Below are 20,322 nucleotides of genomic sequence, written 5' to 3' on the forward strand. Positions count from 1 at the left end.
ATTGATACGGTTCAAAAGTTTAATCTACTGTTGTGGTTGTTCTTTCTGAAGAATAAAAGACTTTTGTGGCTAGATGTTTTGTTTTATTTGAGCAATAATGGCAAGAGTTGTTCCTTCACTCTCAATTTGCGCAAATAATTTAACCCCTCACCCCACGGGTGTGTTTAACACCCAATTCATAGCATTGTAACACATGCAAACGTCCTTGGTGCTCACAGTCAACAACAGGACATCCCCCACAAAGTGAAGCAAAATGAGTAAGCTTGGATAGAAAGAGTTTAGAAGCAAGGTATGATCTAAGAATCAAATCTCACGGATGTGTTTGTTTTTTTCCAGTGTCGTGTTTATGTCGACAAATTTGGTGACGTGGCCTTTTATCGTGTCTGCGCGACCTGCAGGAGGCCCTGACGCTGACCTACTTTCCTTACATAGTTTGGGACTTGTGATTATCGACTTCGCCCCTCCCCCCCGCTCAGTCAGTGAGCTCTGTTGTTGTTGTGCAACTTTTAAAGTCCATACACTTAGCAGAGGAAAGCAACTCCCGATTGACGGATGCTTCACTGGGTCACGAGGCATCGATTTGATTGTTGTTTTTTTGACTTTTAAAGTGCAAACCTGCAAAAGGTCAAACCGTCTGTGACGTACACAATGGCATCATGGGTATAAACGTAGAGTTCCCAACTAAGGGGGCCAAGTTGTTTTGAAGCAATGTTATTGATTGTTAGGCCTTGTTCAGACTGGCAGCCTAAATCAGATTTTTTACCGGATAGTTCATTTGTAGTCTAAATGCAAAAATCTGATTTTTGCAAGACGGATTGAAACCTGAAGGAATCTGACCTTTTGGCCAGATCGCTGGAATCACGCCAGCCGAACCGCCGAAACCGCGTGAACGCAATTCCAACAACCCGGCCAAAAGGCCAAACTCCGCGCGTTCACCTTAGTCTTAACCCATTGTACTGACTCCATTTTAAAAGCTGGAAAAAGGCTTCGAAACACAAGTTGACAATTTATTGCAAGTCAGCAGCAATCATACAGCACAAAGAGACCCAGGCGAGCTGGCAAACTGGATCCAAGGTCACCATATACCAAGTCAACAAAAGATTTCTGAAAAAATGACAAAATTTAGTTAAACATTCAGTCTTTTAAAGGCTCTGGTGAGGCAGGCAGTGGTCCGGAAGAAGGGTGTATTTGGGCGTTGTTTAGGATTATTGTCTGTTGTGGATTGGACAGGAGGATTCGGGCGTCACTGTTGTCAGGGCAGTGAGAGTAAAGGATTTTGAGATCCTCAGCGCAACATGAGTGCTTAGTGTTCACTTCTCTGTCGCGGTTTCCTCTGTAGATGTTCCTTATGGCAGGACAAGATGTCCCGCCATTTGTTCTGGACTGTCCAGAAGAGCTTATTGCGGAATTTGGTGGTGCAGATGTAGACTTGTAAATGTCTTGCCTATCACTATCACACTAATACAGCAATTACAAAGTAAACACTACAAACTTTCTTTAAAGGACTATTTACTTACGTTTGATCATGGACGGACATGTAAAAAAGTTCTCAGACACATCGTGCCATGTCGTGCCTTGAGACGTCACTCGGTTTGGGTTAGCATATTGGCTAGCTGTCACACCTCTTGGTTTGTTTATATTCTCCAAAGTCGGGGGGAGGGAAATGACAAAAGCCTGACTAACTACGGTGGTATAAAATATCTTTTGGGAGGTGCGACAGTAATGGTGAAGTGGACAGTTTTGACAATTATGGAGTAATTTTGCCATGCCGTATTGAATAAATGCATTTTCATTATTTCATATTTCTTTTAGCACAAGACTGTTATTTGTCATGACCATACCATTTATTTAGCAACTAGGGAAAATACTTCGATAAAAACAATATCCTGTAAAAATATTGGAGTAGAGAGACTGAAACAATGACATTTTGCGGCTCTCTTTGTCGCATTTTCCTCCTTCTGAATAATTTCCCCTCAATGGGCTGAATTCTAAATCAGATGAAACGATGACCCTGCTGAAGTCATCCTCCTGTTGGGGACGCTAGAGCCCTATAATGGTAGATGTGGCTAAATGGCGGATTAAAATACTAATTTCTCGTCATCTGCGCTTTGCCAAATTGTTGTATATAGTCGAATTGACTCAAATATGATTCTAATTCGCATAATAATGCTATTTAAGACTTTTTTTATCCTGTCGTACGGACTTTAAGGCAAAACACTACTGCTTTTGTCCACCGGCGTCGATAAAATCGACCAAAACTGAAAAGTTACCAAGTGCTGCTTTAACTCAAATTTGCAAGTTAGGCTATATAACGACAAGAATAAGAGTGATGATCTTAAAGGTAGTGCCCACATTAACAAATATGGTGCAGCTTTGAATCTGGCTGCTTAGGTGAAAGTTTGCTCTCTCAAAATGCTCCTCTAGTTCAATATTATTAAAGTGTGAGTGTGAATGCTTGTCCATATGTGACCCATGATTTTCTGCCAACTAGTCCAGGGTGTAGACCACCTCTCAAGTTAGTTTTTTTTTATCTTGGGATTTAGGTCATACCCAATTGTTGGCCAAGTACACATATCACTCGTCTATTATCAGTACTTTTTATTGCCTCTAAACTTGCCGCCTGTGTCCTCAGTTGAAGTCACTAGGACAAAAGGTTGAAAACATGACCACCTCGCGTAAGTTTGTCTTGCAATTGATATTTCACTGACAGTCAACGACAACTTGTCAACATCTAACTGTGCATTAAGTATGATGAAAATTACCCCAAAAATGTAACCGGCCGAAACAGAAGACCAAAAGCCACTTTATTGTGATCAGTGTTGTCAGGAATGCGTTAGTTAGTAACACGTTACTGTAATCTGATTACTTTTTTCAGTAACGAGTAATCTAACGCGTTCATTTTTCTACACCAGTAAGCTGATTAAAGTTAGTTTCCTTAGTGTCTCTGCGTTACTATAGTTTCATTGCCTCATAACGTATGTAGAATGAAGAATATTGTAGTCATATACGAAGAGCATTTTGAATATAAAATGCTAAAATAAAAGGTTCCAGGTATGTGTTTCCATGACAACCTCTTAGCTATTTCCTGTTTTGGTCTCGCGTCACGTGTTGTGGGACTGAGGCGGGTGGACATTCGCGCCGAGTATTGAGACGTTGCGAGGGAATGTTGATCTTGATCTGTGGCTATCCATGAATGAAGGTGAGTATTTTTCCTTCATTCTGGAGGGTATCAGCAAAAGGTTGGACCCCCTACATGCACGGTCGTTTCGTAGCTTTGCCGTAGCAACGACGCGCAGTCATCGCTCCAAGTTGGCAAGCTTTGTTTACATCATATGCGTGTTGCACATTCATGCCGTGAGGTGATGTGTTTGTTTAGCATCTGTGGGATGTGTTGTAAGTCTGACTGAGTGTAAAGTGCTTAGTTGCCACCACGTTTTGTGGCCAAATTGACCGCGTGTGTGTTGAGAGGAGTACTTCCGGGTTGTGCCTGCGCATCCGCGCCCGCCTCCACCTTTGTGTTTATTGCACTGTACAATCCACTTGTGTTGCTGATTATTGTGCCGCCAGTTTGCATTGTTTTTCATTGGCACTGATATCCTGTTAACCATAACCCGAAATTCAGAAGTTTTGACATTAGGCTTAATCTTAGAGTTAGTGGGGCTTAATTGGTCGGTGGAGTTGATTTCAACAAATTCCAAGCAGTTTGTCAGATATTTGTTGGTTTCAGGGCTCCGGGGTGGCTAAGCTAGCGCAATATGATATTCCCCTTTAAATTCAATCATCGGAAAGTCAATTACATGTGATGACATTTTTCTGTTGTCATGCTTATGTTGAGGCGGCAAAGGGAGAAAAATGGGTGAAAAGTAACTGATAGATTACTTTTAAAGTAGCTTAGTTACTTTGATATTGAAGTAATCAGTAAAGTAACTAGATTACTTTTTTGAGGCGTAATCAGTAATAAGTAATTAAATTACTTTTTCAAGTAATCTGTGACAACACCGATTGTGATATCCAACTGATTAAAATTCAGTCTAACTTGGAATGTAAAAAGTCAATGTTTTGGTCCCATGAGTGGGGGAGGGACGTGTGTTGGTTTCATTTCCAGCTGGTTGCAGTTGTTGTGACTCAAAATGGAACACAAGCTTCAACAACAAGATGTACTAGTCCCTTATCTATTAAATTGATCAAGGATTTGTGAACAAAGTGTCTTCTTCGATTTAGTCTCACACGAAGAATCACCGTTGCATAATGTTTAATCCCTTCCTTATTGTGGCCGCTGGGTAACGTCACGCTTGTATAATCACATTTAGTTACCTAACAATCTTTCTGAAAGTGAATTAGCTTAATATATAGTGGATTTTTGTCGTGCTTTTTATGTTTTTGTCTTCACTTCACGATGAGGAAACTGCGGAAAGCACAATGGGGGAAGACAAATCGACCACTGACATCACTCGTCTGGCAACAGCAGTGAATGCGATCGGCTTGCTCGCCTCTGATTGGTTGCAGCCTCTCAAACTCGCAACGTGATTGGCCAAATGCGTGCTGCGAGCAGCTACTTATCAGAGCCGAGGGAGACATTTTGTGGCAATTCATACGCAGTCGGAAAAGAAGGCGAAAGGAGACGATAGCTTTTCCAGGTTGTTTTCCCAAACTAAGGGTGAGCATCTAATTCGGGGAAAATACTACTGAGCGATATCTTGCTTCTCGAAAATAACAAACCGGACGAAAGGCTTCGACGACCAAGCCTGAAGAAGTCGGTAAGAGAGACTGTTTTTCTTCCTCCTGGTCGCCATTACAACAGGCTGATCTCCATTGTTTTGGTTCTCCGCTAATGTTCATCGATATTTAACTGAATTGTCAAACTAAACAACTCAACGGCTTCGGTCGATTCATTAACACGTGATTATGTAATTATCTCGGATAACAAGTCGACTGAACGAGTGGAACTGCGTCATAGAACAACAAGTTCGAGACGAAATGGCTATTCCGTAAATATATTCATGTTTAATTGCGTTTTATTTTTGTGTTTATTAACAGGCCCCGCGGCTTCGTGGTGTATCGTGTGCGCCGAGGTGAATTCATGTTCAGCTCGGCTCCGCGAGCAAGCGACGCCCATCGGCACTCGACGACCGCCAGACCGGCATACTCGACGAGACAAAGACCGCTCGATACCGGTACAAAGAGACCAGGCGACGACGACATTTTCAACGTCGACTGTTCTCGGAGACGGAGGCTGTTTGAAGGCGAAAGACAGACGAAAAGGACGAAGAAGAGGGAGCTTTTCCTGGACAACTTGGTGGCAACAAAGAGGTGCGTTCAGGGCCGTGCCTTGAGCTTGTTTTCGTCTTGTGTCGGTGGGGGGAAGGGCGGCTGGATCTGCTTGCAGTTCCGCACGTAGGCAACTCGCTGCACTTTTCCGTCTACTTCGCGAGGCACAAACGTTATGCAATTTCTAATTAGTCGCGTTTGAATGAAATACGATCACAGAGGCGACTTATTCTTTAAAACTCGAGATATTTTGGTGGTAAATACTAGAGGTGGGAATCTTTGGGCACCTAACGATTCGATTACGATTCAGAGACTCTGATTCGATTATTGATGCCCCCCTCACCCCATTTTTTTTTGTTTTTAATGTTTTGTATATTTGTTCCAAAATTGTTCAAACATCCTCTCAGGCTAAATAAACCAAACTACCGTTTTAGTATCAAGTTACCGGTTAAAAACAGTAAATAAAATACTCAAGTCCCCGTTCTGTATCAGCAGCGTTAAACTATATTCAATTAATTAAATGTTGTGAATCAACCGTTAAAGTTGTTAAAATTGTGCCCGTTATTCCATAATTTCCCTCATGTCTACTTTCGACACGTGAAAGTTTTAAAACTTTCATCATTTAAAGATGGATTCAAGTCAAGATTTTGCCGATTTAGGGGTATTTTAGATAAAAAGTAATTAGGTTCTCTACAACAGAGCCTTCTAGAGAAGTCTACTGCTTTAAGATGGCGCCTGTTTACTAGCGCGGGAAAGTCTGTCATTTCACATAGGGGTGCAACGGTTCAGTTAGCCCACGGTTCGGTTTGAACCTCGGTTTTGGGATCACGGGTTCGGTTTGCGTTTTGCTTTTTTTTTAAATTTTATTTTTTTTTTATAACTGCCTTTATTTTGCTTTTTAAAAAAATGAAATAAACACTTAAAATGTAAACATTTTCGACTGTTAAAGTGCCTCTTAGCTCTTTGGCTAGTGTAGTGACTGACTACTGAAATGCACAGTAGTAAAAAAGTTAATTGGCAAAGTGACTGGTGATACCTTTCATGTTTTTTTTTTTTTTTTCTTCCTCCTTTCATTAAAAAAAAAAACAAACAAACCCAAAAACATAGTAACCTTTGCTATGTTTGGAGGTCATTTAATGTTGTGAATCAACCGTTAAAGTTGATAAAATTGCTCCTGTTTTTGCATTCGTTCCCTTCTGTCTACTTTTGACATGTGAAAATTTAAAGTTTCATCCTTTAAAAATACTCAAGTCAAGATTTTGCCGATTTAGGAGAATTTTAGATAAAAAGTTGCTTAGGTTTGCTCGTAAGGTTTACTACAACAGAGCCTTTCTGAGAAGTTTACTGCTCTAAAATGGCGGCTGTTTACTAACGCTACCGAGTCTGTCATTCCGCATGTAGTTCTATATGCATGTGATATCTAGGCGTAGATTGTATGCTGTCTGCTAAGTCAGGAAATATTGGAGCCACCTAGCCTAGCATCGCGTTTGCTACAGTGTCTCGACAAACACTCTTCCCTCTCCGTGTCTCTTTTCTCTTTCTTTTCTCGCGTCATTCAACCAACGTTGATTCTCGGTCCGTTCCTCATTGCATCCTGAAGACCGCGCTGACTGCGTTTTATTTCCGCTTTACCTGGTATAATTCAATAATCAGAATTTGGATGTTTGTGAATCGTTCTCGAATCTTCCACAGCCGAATCTCGAATAATCTTAAGAATCAGAAATTTTGCACGCGTCTAGTAAATACTAGAGGTGGGAATCTTAGGGCACCTAACGAATCGATTACGATTCAGCGGCAACGATTCGATTATAAATCGATTATTGATGACTCCCACAAACCCCCGAAGCTATTAGCTGCTTTCAATGTTTCATACAGTAGTTACAAAAATTGTACAAAAAGCCTCTCGGGCTTAAATAAACGACTATTTCAGTATCAAGTTAACAGTTCAAAACAGTAAATAAAGTACTGCAGTCCCCATTCTGTATCAGCAGCTTTACACTACATTCAATTAATGTTGTGAATCAACCGTTAAAAGTTGTTAAAATTGCTCCCGTTATTCCATAATTTCCCTTCTGTCTACTTTAGACATGTGAACGTTCTAAAACTGTTTTAAAGATAGATTCAAGTCAAGATTTTGCCGATTTAGGAGTATTTTAGATAAAAAGTTAATTAGGTTCGCTACAACAGAGCCTTCTAGAGAAGTCTGATGCTTTAAGATGGCAGCTGTTTACTAACATTGGCAAGTCTGTCATCTCGCATCTAGTTTTATATACATATGATATCTATTACCTACCGTAGCATGATGTGGACTAGGGATGTCCCGATCCAGGTTTTTGCACTTCTGATCCGATACGGATATTGTTTTGCACTTCCGATCCGATACAGATACTGACCAATACCGGCCTATCTGAGCATGTGTTAAAGTTTAAAGTCATTTAGCCTCCTTACTTAGTTGTCAGACACATGTTGAAAAAGGTTTTAGTACTCTTGATAACAACTAGCCAGATGAATTAGGTGAGTTTGAATAACACACAACGGTTGGTAACAAGAAACTGACCTGTTTATTCAGTGACAAACACAAAACATTATAAATAACAAACAGAAATGGCATAGTCAGTCAGTAAAACGTGCAAATTATATTGTAAACTGTCTTAAAAAAGCAAAACACACCAACAACCTCAGTGGAAAATCCCACAAACCCCCTAAGCTATTAGATGCTTTTAATGTTTAGTGCATTACCATATTTTTCGGACTATAAGTTGCGTTTTTTTTTCATATTTTGGCTGGGGGTGCGACTTATACTCAGGAGCGACTTATGTGTGGAATTATTAACACATTATGATATAATTTCAGATGTTATTTTGGTGTTTTGCAGTGACACTGATGGTTTTGTAAAGTTGTTAGCATGTTCTTATGCTATAGTTATCTGAATAACTCTTTATAGCTATGGCCACGTTCGCGTTCTGCCTTTGGCAGTGTATGTTCAATTGTATTATTGACTTTTTTATCTTGAAATGGATGCATTTAGTTTGTGGCGCTTTCACGCCCACGTGAGGGCGCACTCGCACTTGTTTACGTGAAGAAGAGTGCTCACACGCCAGAAGAAGACGGACAGCTACGTAGCTCTGAGTGAGTGAGTGGGCGAGTTAGCGAGAGAGAATAGACGGCTGCGAACCTACTTTCATTGTTTATGCTTTTAAATAATCTCTACAGAGGCAAGGCCTGTGTGTATCATCTTTTCTGTTGTTGTTGTGTGTTTTCCACCCGCGATCAGACACTTAGAGCCAGTTGTGTGGTTGTATGAACGATGTGCTAATGATAGCGAACGCATGCTAACCTGTTACTTATTACTAATAGTACCTAATTATCATTTATTTACGTTTATGCGAACCTGTTTTCTATCGAGGACCAAATTGATTCAACAAATTATACGGACGTCCAGCTTTGTCTTTTGGGAGTTCGCTGTATAGCCAGGACCGAGCCGTAGCGTAGGACAGTATATTCACATTTCGTTGTTCATGCACTGTACACTGTACATTTATTTAGCATGTTGTTCTTTATTGTATTTTTATATTAAATTGCCTTTCAAGATGACATGTCTGTTCTATGTGTTGGATTTTATCCAGTAAATTTCCCCCAAAAATTCGACTTATACTCCGGTGCGACTTGTATGTTTTTTTTCTCTTCGTTTGGCATTTTATGGCTGGATCGACTTATACTCAGGAGTGACTTGTAGTCCGAAAAATACGGTAGTTATAAAAATTGTATAAAAAGCCTCTCAGGTTTAAATAAACGACTATTTCAGTATGAAATTAACATTTTAGAACAGTCCATAAAATCCTCAAATCCTCAAGTCCCCATTCTGTATCGGCAACTTTTAATTCATTTAATTTTGCGAATCAACTGTTAAAGTTGTTAAAATTGCTCCCATTATTCCATAATTTCCCTTCTGTCTACTTCCGACATGTGAAAGTTTAAAAACTGTTTTGAAGATAGATTCAAGTCATGATTTTGCCGATTTTAGGCGTATTTTAGATAAAAGTTAATTAGGTTCGCTTGGAAGGTTCACAACAGCCTACTAGGGAAGTCTCCTGCTTTAAGATGGCGTCTGTTTACTAACGCAACTAGTTTTCAATACTTCAATGTTGCTAACGCAGTCGAGTCTGTTGTTGTGCATCTAGTTCTATATACATATGATATCTATTATCTCCAGTAAAACAACGTTGACGTAGTTTGTAGCGGCTGTCAGCAGCAGTCAGGTATTTTTGTGTTTTTTTTATCCAGCGGCATGTGTTGAGCTAAAGCCGTGAGTTGAGCATTGGCATTACCCGGGTCTACCGCGCTGTGTATTAATTCCGCTTTACTTGAAATTTTTCAATAATTGGAATTCGGATGTTTGTGAATCGTTCTCGAATCTTCCACGGCCGAATCGCTCAAGGATGTAATGACGGCTGGGCATGTTGTACCGTGGTTCTAAGTGTTGGATGGTGCGTCTTTACTCACGAGAGATAATGGCTCGTCATCCAGAATGAATTCTTCGGCAATGACTCTTGTTATTCCCTGGGCTTTGGGACTGTCAATTGCCAGTTTGTCACGCATAGCAAAAGTTTCTGCCAGTGTTAGTTGCGTAGGACCTTTCTTTTTGTCTTCGGTCTTCTTAACATACTCCTCATTTTGTTTGTGGTGGTATTTCGCTAAATGCTTGATTAGGTTGGTTGTACTAAAACTTCTTACAACTTTACCACCACACTTGACTTTATTGTGGCATATGTTGCACTCTGCCTCTTCCTCTTTGTCGTCCTTTAAGGTGAAATGATCCCACACAGCTGACATTTTTACCGATAAATTGAGCGATGGTAATGTAAATGTAGTGTGTTGAATGTGTACCGTAAAATGCGGACCGGATTTTAGGGAAACCGAAGCAAAAACTGGAATGGATTATGTAAATCGGTGTGCTTGAAAACACGGACCGGACTTTAAAAAAAAAAAAAAAAAAAAAAAAACTGGATCAGAAGTCAGGATCAGAATTTTTCCCTGTTGGCCGATCCGATACCGATGCACATTTTTTTTTACCATATCGGCGTCCGATCCGATCCAAATATCGGATCGGGACATCTCTAATGTGGACGGAGTTTCTAGCGGCTGACGGCAGCAGTCAGGTATTGTTTTTTTTATCTAGCGGCATGAGTTGAGCCAGAGCTGTGAGTTGAGCATTGTCATTACCCGGGTAATGGCAAGCATGATGTTTACTCTCGGAACGCAATGAGGAACGGACCGCATTCCGTCACGACCGCGCTGACTTGTTTTCGTTCTGCTTATTGACATATTTCAATAATCGGAATTTGGATGTTTGTGAATCGTTCTCGTATCTTTTCCCGCCGGGAAAAATAAATCAAAAAATTGTTAGCCAATTTATTTATTTATTTATTTATTTTCTGTACTTGGAACCTTATTTTTATTTTATTTTTTTTATATCATTTGATGCTAAGCTCTGGTATTTCATTTTATTTGTAAATACAATTTTGCATAGTTTGAAGAAACACTCAGGTATTTTATTTTAATGCTCTTTTGAAAGTGCTATCAGAGCTGAGCCTCAAACGGATAATAAATAAATGAGGATCTAAGTACAACAAAGGAACAATTGGCTAACTTGTATAGCAAAAGTCCGCAAGCTTAATTGCTATAAAATGCCAACTTTTTTTTTTTTTTTTTTTTTTTTGTACATTGCTCTTAACATATGGTTCAAACACATATTCCCTCAAACAGCTAAATATACGTCTAAATTAAAAAAAAAAAAAAACATTCGCTCAAACAAAAGCTACGCTCATGTTGGTCTTGACAGGGAGCAGCTGGATTCAGCCATTTGAAATGAGTTATGACATATTCACTGTTGCCACTAGAGGAAATCCATCCAAATCAAAACTAAATGCAAACACTTTCAAAACGAACCATGACACCGCCACTTTAATTAAACGGATACTTGAAAGCAGCATAATTTGATTTGAAGCTTTTTTTTCTGCATGGCTTACCGTGATTTCCCGAATATAAGGCGCACCCTTGTATAATGCTCACCCCAAATTTACTTGTAAAATCTAGGGGAAATTATTGTACCCGTTTATAACGCGCACCCTAAATTTAGCACCAATAAATAGAAGAATACAAGAAAACGGAGCTCGTGTACAGATACAGAAATGTCATTTTACTGACTGGTGAAACACCGCACAAGCATAGCACATTGGTAGTTCAAAACATTACCATAAACTGACAATATCTACGGTAATAATATGATTTGACAACTTCTCCAACTTACCAGAATCTAGGAGAAATCAAAACAGATGTGACTTTTCTTTTATCTCTTTCACTCCCAGCCATTTTCACCAGAGCAAGGCCGTTCGCTCCCGGCCGTTTTTTCTGGATTTTGACTGATTTTGCAAGGCCCACAGAAAATTCTGTTCTATTGCTATATAAACTTTGAACCCACCAAAAGAAAGATTGGACTCTCTTCTTTCAGCAGAAAAAAAAAGTAAGTTCGTATCTTTTTCCATTCTTTAGAAATCAGCATTAGAAAATAGCTTAGTTTGAGCAATTTTCCAATTTCTGATGAAAAAACGGAGAAAATGAGCTTTTTGTAAACGCATACATTTCAAACATAACTTTGACTTTAACAAAGCTATTTTTTGCATTAGTTACATCCAAAACATCTGAATAATGTTTTCCTTTTACAAAATACTATGAACAACCAGACAAATAGAGCTTTAGATAGAATACTAACAATTTATTCACACACAACGACTGAGAGATGACGGTTTGTCGCCGAGATGACGCCGTTGTCGCCACGTCAGCTGTGTAAACTTTTCCCTCATCGTTGTCTGTCTCAAAAAATTGATTATTTTTGCATTTCTGCGGGGTCTGCTAGGCGAGCCGCTCCACGGGGGGTTTCACTCGTTTTGCACGACCGTCCAGCGCCTGGTGTCCCAGGCGTCCTCTCGTTGTTTTGTCCGGACGGAGCGCCGCCTGGGCTCAATCCGCCAGCGCTTTGACAATGCTGGCCGGCCGTTCACTGCTGTTGAATCGGCTTGTCTAGTCTTCCAAAATGCGTTACTGCCCTCCAGTGGCCAGTTTTACTGCTTTAAAATTGGTTTGGAGCGTTTTTCTTTGTTTCTCAGATACAGCGGAAGCTATATATGCTTCTTATAAAAAAAACCGCAAAAGACGTATAAATACGGTTGCGGGACAGTTGAGCATTTAAAAATAAAACGTATTTATACGGTTCCGGGAGCAAATGAGTTAAAGGCTGCTGTATAACTTGCTCGTTTCATCATGATGAATAAATGTTTCTTCCATGGATTGATATGGTAAAATGAAAGTGAGAACGTAAGTCGGAAATCCATGAGAGCTCATCGCTGTCGACATGTCAGTAACAATAGGAATTATTGTTATTTGGGTTTGAGTTTCCCGAGGGACAGATACAGTTGACGGACACAGGAAGTCTGTGTGCTTACGTTTGTTATGTTCCGAGTTAGGGATGTCCCGATCTAGGTTTTTGCACTTCTGATCCGATACCGATTAGAGGTGTGCAAAATTTCCGATTCTTAGATTATTCGCGATTCGGCCGTGGAAGATTCGAGAACGATTCACAAACATCCAAATTCCGATTATTGAAATATGCCAAGTAAAGCGGAAGTACAACACACTCAGCGCGCCGCGCGGTCAATGAGGAACGGGGCGAGAGTAGCTAAACATCATGCTTATCATTACCCGGCCCCTCGGGTAATGCCAATGCTCAACTCACGGCTCTAGCTCAACTCATGCCACGAGATAAAAAAACACAACATACCTGACTGCTGCTGAAAAGCTGCTACAAATACAGCTAAGCTACATAATGTTACGGTAGATATCATTTATATAGGACTAGATGGATTGTAGACTCGGTAGCGTTAGCAGCACATCTACAAAAAGCTAGACGCGGAGGTAGTATACGGCCGCCATCTTAAAGCAGTACACTTCCCTGCAAGGCTGTTGTAGCGAACCTTCCAAGCAAACCTAATTAACTTTTTATCTAAAATACTCCTAAATCGGTAAAATATTGACTTGAATCTATCTTTAAAATAGTTTTAAAAATTTCACATGTCGAAAGTACACAAAAGGGAAATTATGGATTAACGGGAGCAATTTTAACAACTTTAACAGTTGATTCACAACATTAAATTAATTGAATGTAGTTTAAAGCTCCTGATACAGAATGGGGACTAGAGTTTTTTTTTCTTACTGTTATTTTTGTATATTTGTTTACTGCTATATGTTAACTTGATACTGAAATAGTAGTTTGGTTTAGCCTGAGAGTATTTTTGAACAATTTTGGAACTAATGTACAAAACATTTAAAAAAATTTAAAAAATAAAAAAGGAGGGGGGTGCATCAATAATCGTTTTAGAATCGAATCGGAGCCTCTGAATCGTAATCGAATCGTTAGGTGCCCAAAGATTCCCAGCTCTAATACCGATAGTTTTGCACTTCCGATCCGATACCGATACTGGTCGATACCGATACCGGCCTATCTGAGCATGTGTTATAGCCTCCTTACTTTGTTGTCACTCATGTTGAAAAGAGTTTTAGTACTCTTGATAACAACTAGCCAGCTGAATTAGGTGAGTTTGAATAACACACAAAGGTTGGTAACAAGAAACTGACCTGTTTATTCAGGGACAAACACAAAACGTTATAAATAACAAACAGAAATGGTATAGTCAGTCAGTAAAACGTGCAAATAATATTGTAAACTGTCTTAAAAAAGCAAAACACACCAACAACCTCAGTGGAAAATCCCCCAAATCCCCCAAGCTATTAGATGCTTTTAATGTTTCGTGCATTAGTTACAATAATTGTATAAAAAGCCTCTCAGGTTTAAATAAACGACTATTTCAGTATCAAGTTAACATTTTAAAACTGTAAATAAAATACTCAAGTCCCAATTCTGTATCAGCAGCTTTAAACTACATTCAATTCATTTAATTTTGCGAATCAACTGTTAAAGTTGTTAAAATTGCTCCCGTTATTCCATAATTTCCCTTCTGTCTACTTTCGACATGTGAAAGTTTTAAAACTGTTTTGAAGATGGATTCAAGTCAAGATTTTGCCGATTATTAGTATTTTAGATAAAAAGTTAATTAGGTTCGCTACAACAGAGCCTGGACATACTGGACGTAGACAAACGCGCTGGCCCTCAACGGTTTCCATACGCTTTTGCGTACCGATGGCTGACCACTGTATTTGCGGCGGACACGAGAAAATAACTTCTCAAAATGTCGAAGAGGCAGGCCACACTGAGTAATTACTTCCGTGTTTCCCCACCCCCGTCAAAAGACAGACGACAGAGACGTCTCCGGAGCTACCGAAAAAAAGGACTTTTGCTGAAAAGTGGCTACAGGAGGTACCATGGCTAGAAGCAAATGATGCTCGCACGGAAATGCGGTACAAAATGTGCCGTGAGAATCCCAATGTCGCCGATAAGGGCAGCGCATTTTATGTAGGGTCAAAGAATTTCAGCCATCCGAACTTTGAAAAGCACGAAACAAAACAGAGCACATGTGGCAATTAAGCAAACTATCGATGTCAAACAGGACCCCACTTGCCCTATGGACAATTGGCGGAATAAAGGTAATGAACAGCGACATGCACTGACAAACGTGTTTTTGCTCGTATTTTACAAAGCTAAACATGCACGTTCAATGAGGTCTTATGAGGAGGACATCCAAATTTTAAAAATGCTTGGAGTTAATGTGGGAGCCGCATAATGCCCTTTATTTTTGAATTGGTGCTTTTTATTTCTTTACATTTCACTTCAAAGTAATGGCAATTTTGTTGTGCCAGTTGATGTTAATCAATCATTAATTGTTAATATAATTAATTAAAGTTAATTGGCTCGAAGTAAAGCTTGTCATAAATTTATCGCAACAGGCGGGTCGGCTCTCAAGCTCAATGAGGACCAAGTCACATCTCCAGGTCCTCCTCTGAGAACCTGGGCAAAAAAAATATGTGCACCCCTGTCTATATACATATGATATCTATTATCTACAGTAAAACGATATTGACGTAGTTTGTAGCGGCTGTCAGCAGCAGTCAGGTATTCTTGTGTTTTTTATCCAGTGGCATGAGTTGAGCTAAAGCCGTGAGTTGAGCATTGGCATTACCCGGGTCTATGACAAGAATGATGTTTACTCTCGGGATGCAATGTGGTCCGTTTCTCATTGCGTCCCGAAGACCGCGCTGTGTATTAGTTCCGCTTTACTTGACATATTTCAATAATCGGAATTTGGATGTTTGTGAATCGTTCTCGAATCTTCCACGGCCGAATCGCTCAAGGATGTAATGACGGCTGGGCATGTTGTACCGCGGTTCTAAGTGTTGGATGGTGCGTCTTTCCTCACGAGAGATAATGGCTCGTTATCCAGAATGAATTCTTCGGCAATGACTCTTGTTATTCCCTGGGCTTTGGGACTGTCGAGTGCCAGTTTGTCACGCATAGCAAAAGTTTCTGCCAGTGTTAGTTGCGTAGGACCTTTCTTTTTGTCTTCGTTTTTTCAACATACACCTTATATTGTTTGTGGTGGTATTTCGCTAAATGCTTGATTAGATTGGTTGTATTAAAACTAGGGCTGCAGCTATCGAATATTTTAGTAATCGAGTAATAGACTGAAAATTCTATTGATTAATCGAGTAATCGGATAAAACAAATATATTTTTAGGTGAAGAGCAATTATAGATATACATGAGAAAACAAGACATTTTATCATTTTCAGTCAATCAATGTCTTTATTTTTTATGTATATTGTTGAAAACAGCCAACAATTGCATCTCAGATGTAACTAGAATAAAAAAAAAAAAGACTAATTCACTGCTTTCACTCAAAAAACCTTTAGATCTTATTTAAAAGAAAAAAAAAAAAATATATATATATATATATACACACACCTAAAAATGCCTTTACGCTTGATAACACACATCACTTAAAAGTTAGGATTTTTTTCCCCATGTTTTTCAATTGAATTTCTATTTTTGTCAAGCCATTTTTAAGTTCTAGTTAAGTTTTAAGTTAGTCTAAACTGTAAGTCCTGATTGGATTTTTAGTTTTTGCACTTTTCAAAATAAATGTATGATACAGGCTGTATTGGAGCACATTAGGGCCTAGTGCTATTTGGTGTTTTATCCAGCAATGACTACTGAGCTAAAATTGATAGTTAGCATGATTAAGTTTTTATTTGACACCCTCATCACTCCACAACGCTATGTTATGTTAAAGCCTGTATGTAAGACACGTTAGCCACGCATCGAAAGTGGTCTTAATTAATTGAAACCTAGCCCTCCGCAGGGCTAACGTAAGATGAGCTAGTAGTGACAGTAACGTTAATCTTATATATTAGCGCTTAGCGCTCTTTATTAGCGCTTAGTGCTCTACTGCTTTAAGATGGCGGCTGTTTGCTAACGCTGCCCAGACGCGGCCTAGTCTGTCAATAAGCATCTAGTTCAACATACATGTGATCTCTGAGACTCATCAGACGCTAGCTGCAACTAACGTAGCATGTGCGGGCTAGTATTTAGCAACGTCGGTGTCGTTTGTAGCGGTTGTCGGCTGCAGTAAGTTTTTTTTTTCTTTTCTTTCCCCTTCCTCCTCTCCGCACGTGACATCAGCGCGTTGTCCCGCATTAAAAGTAGTCCGAGCAAAACGTGATGCTTAAAGCTGTCAAAATAAACGATTACTCGAGGTGAATAAAATTACTTGGATCAGTTTTTAAACTCGAGTTACTCGAGTATTCGTTTCAGCTCTAATTAAAACCGCCACGCTTGACTTTATTGTGGCATATGTTGCACTCTGCCTCTTCGTCTTTGTCGTCCTTTAAGGTGAAAGGATCCCACACAACTGACATTTTTACTGATAGTTGGTAAAAAAAAATTTTTAAGTCGGTAAATTGGGAGACGGTCATGTAGTGTGTTGAAATACGGACCTGATTTTAGGTAAACCGAAGCAAAAACTGGAATGGATTATGTAAATCGGTGCGCTGGAAAACCCGGAGCGGACTTTTTAATTTTTCCGTGTCGGCCGATCCGATCCGATGCGCATTTTTTTGCCCATATCGGCGTCCAATCCAATTGGGACATCTCTAATTTCAACGCCACTTTAATTAAACGAATACTCGAGCAGCAAAATTTGAATCTTTTTTAAAAAAATTTTTTTTTTATCGAATTAAACGTAACGGGAAAAAATCTCATCCTTCCATGTGCCTGCATTTTTAGGTGACACGCAAAGCTGAAGCATCATGGGAGGTGGAGGCGGAGAGCGGTGCAGTAACATTCCGAGCCCCAACAACGAGCGCCCGAAGAAAAAGAACCAGCAGCTGGGCCGAAACAAGCAGAGGGGTCGCGACCAGACCGGCAACGTGACGACGGCGTCGGCCCACCACCATCGCCGGGGCGGCGACAAAGGCGTCCTGGCGTACCAATGCTCCCCGGAGGCGCGGCAAGCGGAGGCGGCGGCTTCCATCGTCCGCCTGGCCGCCGCCTACGAGCGGGACTGGGAGGGGGCCGTGACCCACCTCAACACGCTGCTGAGCGCCCGGGGAAGCCCCAGCTACGCCGGGCCCAAATTCAGCGAGCCGCCCTCGCCTAGCGTGCTGCCCAAACCGCCGAGCCACTGGGTGGCCTTTCCGATGGGCGCCGGAGAAAGCCGGGAGATGATGACCTTCCAGCTCAAGAGCCTCTTAAAGGTGCAAGCCTGAGGGAGGTTTTAAAAGAAAAAAAGGCTGTAATACTTTTTAATGAGTTTTTATTTAAAAAAAAAAAAACATTAGATTTTACAGCCCTACTGCCTTCCCGGCATCGACAAAACCTCCCTCTTATTTCACGTCGGTTTTCCTTTTTATTTTGGCTATCAAAGCAGATTGGGTGCACTTATTTTTTCCACACGTTACTTCAATCCCGTCCACTTTTTTGGACATACACAGCTGTTATTCTTCTGTAACTGCCAATGTGCAGTAGCGCATTTTTAAATGAACCCCCTCTTGTTTGGACAAAACTGCGATTCTGCAGGGAAATCGTGTACATTGTTTTTTTTCATAAGGTTTCTTAAGAAGTTATCATGGCGCACGGGCCTTAGGCGCTCGACTCCTGTGTACCTTCATTTTTTAAAAATTGCGCTGTGCGCAGATGCACTACAGGAAGCGAGTCGCTCTAAGGTCCGGTGTTCACGCTGCCTCCCGGAAATGTTATTGTCCTCCATTTTGGGAGGTGTTGTGCAATTTAAGACCGGACACTTTGCGTGAAAAAGGCGGAGAAATGTTTTCGTAGTGCGTCCAAGTGGTCTTGTTGTGCTTTGGTGGTGCCGTGCGTTCACCAAAGCTAATGTTCCCGTTCCCCAGTCTCGTTTATCGACTTAAACTCGCGCCGTCCCGACGCGCGGAAGAAAACCGTTCGGTTTTGTCGGCGGCGCGACTTTACGTCGAAAACGCGAGACTTCCTCGCCTTTTCTGTGACAAATCGAGCTAAGCGTTCCGACGTTTTCAGCCCATTTTTTGCACTGCACTTGCTTTATAGTGTTAAGTTACAAGCCGCATCATTGTTGAATCAACAGACTCGTCATCGACTCTTTTTTTTGTTGCAGTTTTTTCCCCCGTGCAGAATTGAATCTGCTTCATAGCCAGACTAAAGACGACAAAACCTCATTTGATTGTTTTTTTCAGGAGCCGTGTAAATACTGAAAATGGTATGTATAAAGTTCTTGTAGCATATTGTACATTCGCAGGCCCCACGATGGGCGGAGGCTTGCAGACGAAAGTATTTTTAGTACTAATGATAACACTGAATGTATGAGATGTGTCCCGTCTCGACTTCGAAGATGCTGAAGAATATTTTTGATAAGAAAACAAAAAGAAAAACGAGCGTTCGCCAGTACGAGAGCCCTGCACTGAAGTCTTTTCGGAGATCTTGCACATGTTTTTATGATTTTGTACGATGCAGTGTAGGGTGAAGGAAGAGTTTACAATTGGACTCGGGGACGTTTGCAGATGTAAGACTTTAATCTGGATGGATTTCAATTTTTTTTGTTTTTTTGTTTTGGTCCCAAATATTTTTAGAAACTCCCTTCCCAAGCTGTTCTTCCGCCAACTATTTATATCTTCTTAAACAATTCTTCCATCCAGATCAGAGTCCCGCAAAGTCCCCTTATGCTAAATTAGAGCTTGTAAGAATTGGATTTTTAATTATGTCCCCACTTCTAATGTCATTGTATGCGAAGAGAAGAAAATGCCCTGTATAAGATTGGAAACGATTGGTTCAAAAAATATTGAGATAACAATCATTGATTTGAAGTTGAAAATTTTACAAACAAAAAACAATAAAATCCTGTCCCCTTCCCCCCAAATGATGTGCTTGTCTTGATTTTTACATTTTCTGGTATTTTACAAACGTCTGTAACTTGCAATACAGTTTTTTTAAATTGAACTACTTAACCCCTTCAGACCCAAGCATGCTGCTGAAGGACATCACATGTTCACGTCTCTAAACCAATAAATAAACGGAATTTAGTTGCTAGTGCCACTTACCGTATTAGCCCGAATATTAGACGGTGTTTTTTGCATTGAAATAAGACTGAAAAAGTGGGGGTCGTCTTATATTCGCGGTCTAGACGGTATACCCATTCACGACGCTAGATGGCGCCAGATATTGAAGCGATGTTCTGCCATGACAGAGCTCAGCTACTCTCAAGTTTAAACAGTTTGCATTATTTTATTGCAATGTTTTTCCTTATTTAAATTTGTTTCAGGACTACAGTTACAGCTAGACCTCACTTTGGTGGTTAATGCAGTTATTGCAATTTTGTTGTTTTATCACAATAGATTGGTTTATTTACATTTCAAAAACCAGAAGCCATTCATTTACGAATGGGATTGCACTTTAGTTTACATATTTAAATGTTCAGATACTAAGATTTGAATGAGGCAAAATAACCTTTTTCCTCTAAAATATATTGTTATAATCATGTTTCAGATGTAATTATTTTCT

The 20,322-nt window shown here is 40.2% G+C and overlaps 1 protein-coding gene across 1 annotated transcript; it reads left to right on the forward strand.

The window, feature by feature from the left end:
- Positions 1–4,564: 4,564 nt before the first annotated feature.
- LOC130914547 (proline-rich nuclear receptor coactivator 2-like) lies at positions 4,565–19,681 on the forward strand. Its single transcript, XM_057833822.1, has 3 exons — positions 4,565–4,757; positions 5,038–5,310; positions 17,560–19,681. The coding sequence occupies exon 3, from the start codon at positions 17,583–17,585 to the stop codon at positions 18,039–18,041; it is 459 nt and encodes a 152-aa protein (XP_057689805.1). The 5' UTR covers positions 4,565–4,757; positions 5,038–5,310; positions 17,560–17,582; the 3' UTR covers positions 18,042–19,681.
- The last annotated feature ends 641 nt before the right edge of the window (positions 19,682–20,322 follow it).

Source organism: Corythoichthys intestinalis, chromosome 4 (genome assembly GCF_030265065.1).
Source record: "Corythoichthys intestinalis isolate RoL2023-P3 chromosome 4, ASM3026506v1, whole genome shotgun sequence".
Classification (NCBI taxonomy): domain Eukaryota; kingdom Metazoa; phylum Chordata; class Actinopteri; order Syngnathiformes; family Syngnathidae; genus Corythoichthys; species Corythoichthys intestinalis.

Excerpts from the sequence above, each read along its gene's own strand:
- LOC130914547 (XM_057833822.1), top strand. The coding sequence starts at position 17,583 with ATGGGAGGTGGAGGCGGAGAGCGGTGCAGTAACATTCCGAGCCCCAAC.